This window comes from Lipotes vexillifer, unplaced genomic scaffold (assembly GCF_000442215.2).
Source record: "Lipotes vexillifer unplaced genomic scaffold, Lipotes_vexillifer_v1.1 scaffold863, whole genome shotgun sequence".
Classification (NCBI taxonomy): domain Eukaryota; kingdom Metazoa; phylum Chordata; class Mammalia; order Artiodactyla; family Lipotidae; genus Lipotes; species Lipotes vexillifer.
The window spans coordinates 4,044,951-4,051,727 of record NW_006788168.1 but is presented as its reverse complement, the minus strand read 5'-3'; the positions used below and the strand labels follow the sequence as shown (position 1 = coordinate 4,051,727).

At 37.3% G+C, this 6,777-nt stretch overlaps 1 protein-coding gene across 1 annotated transcript in view; it reads right to left on the bottom strand.

Moving 5' to 3' along the window:
- Positions 1 to 6,777, bottom strand: part of LOC103072766 (ran-binding protein 9-like) — a gene marked incomplete at its 3' end in the record, with an annotated part of 78,244 nt that overhangs the window by 41,816 nt on the left and 29,651 nt on the right. The window contains 1 exon segment of the mRNA XM_082931213.1: positions 2,681 to 2,792. Coding sequence (XP_082787339.1) covers positions 2,681 to 2,792 — 112 coding nt within the window.

Below are 6,777 nucleotides of genomic sequence, written 5' to 3'. Positions count from 1 at the left end.
CCCAAAAAAAAAAAAAAAAAACAAAAACAGGACAGATAAGAATCTATGAAGACATTAATGATGTCTTCAACATCATTAGTCATTAGGGAAAAGTAAATTAAAACCACAACAAGAAAACCACTAGATACCTATTAGAATGGCTACAAATTTAAAACAAAACAAAACAAAACAAAACCCCTGAGAACAGCAAGTGCTACTGAGGAGGCAGAGCCACAGGAACCCTCACACGCTGCTCGTGGGATCGTAAACTAGTACAGCCATGCTGCAAAACGATTTGGCAGTTTCTTATAAAGTTAAAAATACATTTAACAAAGGACCCAGCAATCACACTCCTTTGTATTTACCCGAGTTAAATGAAAACTCATGTTTACGAAAAAAACCTATACATAAATGTTTAGAGTGGCTACATTCCTAATTGCCAAAAACTGGAAATAATCTGATGCCCTTCAACTGAAGAGTAAGCAAACTGTGGTTGGTTCATCCACGTAATCAGCAATAACAAGGAATAAACTACCAATACATACAAAAAGAGAGATGAACCTCAAATGCATTATACTCAGTGAAAGATGCCAGACTTAAAAGGCTACTCTACTCATCATACTCTATAATTCCATTTATACACTATCCTAGAAACAGCAAAACTATAAAGGAAGAAAACCAATCAGTGATTACCAGGGGCTAGAGATGGGGAAAGGTAGCCTAAAAAGGGGTATGGAGGAATTCTGCAGGGTGATGGAACTGTTCTACATATTGATTGTGGTGATGGTTACAAGACTGTACACATCTGTCAAAACTCACAGGCCTGCACACTAAAAACGGTAAGTTTAACTACATGTAAAATATACCTAATTTAAAAAAAAATAATGAGGGATTCTGGCAACAAAAATGATGAGACTGAAAAATTACAAAGGTCACATCATGAAGGACCCTGCTAAGAAGCTTTAGATTTTAATTTCAAAGCAACAGGTGTACCAAATAATCTCAAGAAAGGGACGGACACAATTGAGTTCTGTATTAGAAAGAAGATGAGCAATAGTTATATTGCTCTCTCACTGGAGAGCAAAACAGGGAGCAACTGGGAGACCTCAGTAATTTAGGGGACAAATTACCAAGACCTGACTCAGGCAGAAACTGTAGAAATGGACAGAGAAAGTTTAAGGCAAGAAATTCTCAAGTTTCTAGCAATAGTGTAACCATTAACCAAGCTAGGGTTGAGGAAAAGATTTTAAACAAGCTAAATTTAAATGCCTGTGGGACATTCAAATACAAACATCTGGGCAGATATATTGGTCTAGAGCTCAAGGGAATGACCTGAGATGTAGCTTTAGATTTGAGACTCGTCAGGGAATGTGCAGCCATGAAAATATAAGGTCAAGCTCATGCAAAGATACAATATGTAGAGTGAAAGGTAAAGAGCCTGGGAATTATCCTGAGCAACACCAGCATTATGGAGTTGGTCATATAACTTGAAGTATAAAAGAATTGCCTTACTGAGTATACAGCAGTGGAGTTAGAAATGGTTACAGTCATGTGCCTATTTCAATTTGGGGTCTCTCAACCTTTATCGTTGGCTTCTCTGATTTTACCCTTGGCTTGATCACCCTGGGAAAACTAAGGTAGTTAAAAAGTTATCGTTGAACCCAAGGTTTCACTTTGTACTTTCCGTATTGTTGACATTAAGAATATTCAGCAAATAAAGAGGAATGATCTACTGAACATACTTATTTTGTCAATTAAACACAGAAGAAGCACCAAGAGGGGTTAGATGACTCACTTCAAGCACAGGTAAACTTACACAGCCCCATAAATTTACCTTGGTAGCTGCACAAATGACTCTATAGATGCTTTAAAGGATCTCTGATACCACAATGAAGTTATCAGGAAATACCACAGGATAGATCCAACGATTCTACGTAATTAGCTCTCAATCAGAGGGATGCACCGAAATTCCCTGTGGAGCTTTCTCAAAATGCCTATCTTCCAAATTCTACATCTGAAAATACTGATTAAGGAACTTTTGGGGTAAGACCCAAACTACTATATTTTTAATAGTCCCCTAAGTGATTCTGATGTGTACACACACACACACACACACACACACACACACACACACACACACACAACCAGTGATCTCAAGTTGAAAAGCAATGATATAAAAGTTGGTTCTAGCATCTACATGAAGTTCTCATTTGGAAGCTTCTAAACTACATCCTAATACTTGGGAATCGCCTCCAACTGAGAGCGTACAAGCATACATTTCCCTGATCTAAACCTAAAATTCTGAGGCCCCATCCCTGTAAAATATCTATGAATCACCTTTTGGTTTTGGTTAACTACCTTTGAGAAGATTTAATTTCTCAGCAGAATTCAGAAAATGGCAGTGTAAGAAAGGCACGGAAAATGAGTCATTATCTCTCTACTGTTTTATTCCAATTCTCCACTTTAACGACAAACCTACCAGAAAAACCTGGTAATTTCACCAACTCAAGCGTTAACTTCAATGAGTATTTAAGCAGAGCCAGGTACAACATGCTATACTAGAATATTCATATTCCACTTTTCCAGTTACCAAAATTTCCCAAAAATTCCAATTTTCCAATTACATCGTAAACGGTTATGAATCAAAGCAAAAATAATTACCCGTAAGCAAACGATCTTTCCCATCAAAATGTACACTTACCCATCTCTTCCCTTACTGACAATTTTTACTTCAAAATAATAAATCCCACAGGCTGCTGGTATTGGATGCGTAGCACGAACTGAAGCTGCATCTTTTGGGGTTTTGCCATGACCTGCATAAGGAACAGGAAGGAAAAAAAAATCGAGAGAGATAATCAAATGAAAATCTTAACAAATAATTCAGGAACCAATATGGTTTTTGAATGAGATATACATTTCTGCTTTCATCAGTACAAATAATCAAAGACTTAATAACACATGTTTCATCACAATTAATCCAATATGCAAAATAACCCAAGTTAAACATGGAACTCTTCACACTATTACTAGTTTTGATAAAATTTCAGAATCTAAGCACATTGAACCTAGCAGTCCTTAGTGTGATAAAATTTCAGAATCTAAGCACACTGAACCTAGCAGTCCTTTATGCAAATTAAATAAAGTATTTTAAGGTAGCTGGTATTCTTAAGAGACAAAAGGATACACTTGAAGAACAAGATGAGAATATGATTAATTTTATTAGATCTACATTTGCATATAATTTATCAAATTCCTAAACAACACTTTTTTGCCAAATGGCCTAACTTTTTAAAACAGAAGCATCTGTATCATACACTATTTTTTCAAATTTATTTATTTTGTTTTTGGCTGCGTTGGGTCTTCACTGCTGTGCGCAGGCTTTCCCTAGTTGCGGTGAGCAGGGCTTCAACAGTTGCGGCACGCAGGCTCAGCAGTTGTGGCACACGGGCTTAGTTGCTCCACGGCATGTGGGATCTTCCCAGACCAGGGCTTGAACCCGTGTCCACTGCATTGGCAGATGGATTCTTTACCACCCCACCACCAGGGAAGCCCTCATACACTGTTTTTTTAAGTGAAATTTTTATAATTAAATTGAATTGGCAAAACAGCTTTCTTACTTTAAGAATTTACAATTTTGTTGGTTAGATCCAAACTTTGGATAGATTTTGATGGTTTCACTCATTTCATCATCCACATTTCAACTGCCTGAACTTAACAGTTAGATGGGGAACAACGTAAAAGGAAAGCATTTGGCAATATTTACTGTAATATAATTCGATATAAAAATAAGGGCTTCCCTGGTGGCGCAGTGGTTGAGAGTCTGCCTGCCAATGCAGGGGACACGGGTTCGAGCCCTGGCCTGGGAAGATCCCACATGCCGCGGAGCACTAGGTCCGTGAGCCACAATGCCACAACTACTGAGCCTGAGCGTCTGGAGCCTGTGCTCTGCAACAAGAGAGGCCGCGATAGTGAGAGGCCCGCGCACCGCGATGAAGAGTGGCCCCTGCTTGCCGCAACTGGAGAAAGCCCTCGCACAGAAACGAAGACCCAACACAGCCAAAAATAAATAAATAATTCATTCATTCATTATTTTAAAAAAATATTTAATTTCCTCTGGACAATCAAACCTCCCAGATACCAAACCTGAGGAAGGCAAAAGAGAGCTTGGGAGACAAGGGCAGAGAGAAGTTACTACACACAGCATTCAAGGAGCCCAGGGCCTCACCCAGGACTCTCCTGGGCTCTATACTCCAGGAGACCTTTAGAAAATCTTCTCTACCCACCTTTACCCCACCCCAAGTCCTGGGAGAAATGCACACAGCCCTGAGATGGTAGAGACCAGATACACAGACAGACACACTTGACAGAAAGCCTGGGAGTGGTCTTGAGGCCAGTCAATTTTCCAAAATTGTAACTTTAGCAAAATTGCATTGTTGGTGTTTAGAAAAATTAAAAATTTTAATATGCAAAAAAATCATTAATCTTTGATCATTAATTCTATCCAAAGGCTGATCCATAAAATTTCTTCGGTCAATTACAGCCTTCTGAGAAACATATATAACCTCTCGTTGTCTTTTCTTTCTTTTTTAAGAAAGCAATATAATAACCATACTAATGCTGACATCTTTAGGGAATCTGTTAGATAAAGGCTTTTAAACTTTTTAAATTAGTTATTCCTCAATCTAACCCAGAGTTTTATTCACTAAGATCACCTCCCCTGTCCATCACCCAAGACACAAATTACCCTGAAAGCTAGCATGTGAACAAAACCACGTGAGCAAGAGAAAATATGCCCATAAAACCACCAGAAGAATAAAGCGGAAGTAGCATGTCAGAAAGTATTCAGAGAGAGTGAGTGAGACAGACTACACAATCCCGAAAAGGGCCGTATGAGAAACAATGCTCCAAATCATTACTCGGGTGTTCTAGTTAGATATGCTTCACCCAATACAAACTTATGTCATTAATCTTTCAGTCAGACTATACCATTACCTTCATGGGTAGCAGAACTCCCCTTCTCAAATTTACCATTACTGTTTTAAAACTAAACACCTCTTATCGGTCAAAAATTATATCCTGTTTGTACAAGAACCATCAAACACCAATGAGATCACATCTTCCCTTACCATACACTCTGTCAAATTATCAGTGCGTATCCTACCATGGAACAGTTAAGTTTACACTTGCAATGCAAATTAGCACATGTTCACGTGGCCAAAAAGGAACTAAATGAACTCAGCCACTCTATTACCATTCATAGATGTCTTAAGTATATGTCTTACGGGCAGAAGTTCTCAGCAGGATGACCACTGAGAGGTGATAAACTTGGCTAGGAAGATAAAAATGGAAGCAGCAATGTATAGACGCTGATAAAACTCCTTTAATATATGTAGGTAGTATTTACATGGAGCTAAGCAGAAGAAAGTAATGGCATAAATCTGCAGAATGATACACTGATCACTTTTTAAAAACAGACATTTAATAAATTATGGTTTCAGCAAAATATATTTTTCGGTAACATTATGTTCAAATAATTGAGCTGCCTGGGAAAAGGTCACGTAAACTAAAAGCATTTTTAAAATTTAGACAGTTAAAAATAAATCTAAAGAAAACCCCAATTAACCCAGGAATCCTAAATCAACTGGCCCTTATTTTTGGCTTTGGTTTTTCTGAAGAGAAGTGACCAAAACTTTTAGGGATAAGGGAATCTCAAAGTATACTTAATAATAGTAAGTGATAACAGTTGACATACATTTAATACTATGTGAAAGGCACCATTCTAAGAGCACTGTACTGACAGAGGAACTTATGGTTACCAAAGGGTGATGGGGGGTGGGTAGAGTGGACAAATTAGGAGTTTGGGATTAACACATACACACTACTATACATAAAACAGATAAATAACAAGGACCGACTATATAGCACAGGGAACTATATTCAATATCTTGTAATAACCTACAATGGAAAAGAATCTGAAAAAAATGTATATGTATGTATGTATAACTGAATCACTCTGCTGCACGTCTGACACTAACACAACATTGTAAATTAACTGTACTGCAATTTTTAAAATGATAAATAAATAAAAGCACTGTATTTATTAACTCATTTCACATTCAAAACAACTTATGAAGTAGGTACTATTTATTATCATTTCACAGTTGAGGAAGCCAAAGGCAGATAAAGAAACTCAGGTCGTACTGCTGGGTGAGAATCCCAAACCAGGATTTGTGCTGGGATTTAAATTCAAGAAGCCTGATCCAGTGCGAGCTCTGAACCCACAGGAAAGATTTAGTTACAGTGAACGTTCTGGGATCACTTCACATGTATTCCCACCTCCTATTCTAGCTACTTTTGTGGGAAAAGAGAAAGAAAACTAATATTTGAGGGTAAACAGTCTCTCAAAGTATTAGGTGCTTCTGTATAGATTTTTCTCATTCGACATCTGTGAAATAGGTATAATTTAACCTCATTTCTAAAAATGGAGAAATTCTTACAGAGATTATATAACTTGCCCAAAATTGGTAGACTCGTGCATTAAATCCATGTCTGATTTAAAATCCCTTACATCTTACCATCATGCAAAAATAACTGTAAAGAACTACAGAGTCATAAATCTTCAAGGTTTTAGTATATTCATTATGCTCTACCAAGACACTATAGAAAAATTCTGTGAATGTTAAAAGGATTTGTTCCATTTTAAAATTAACCTTGAGATGTAAAGACTCAAGAAAAAGTTGAGATATAAGATATTAATATCAGAGTGAAGAGCCTATTTCTAATAATGTTCATCAGCAG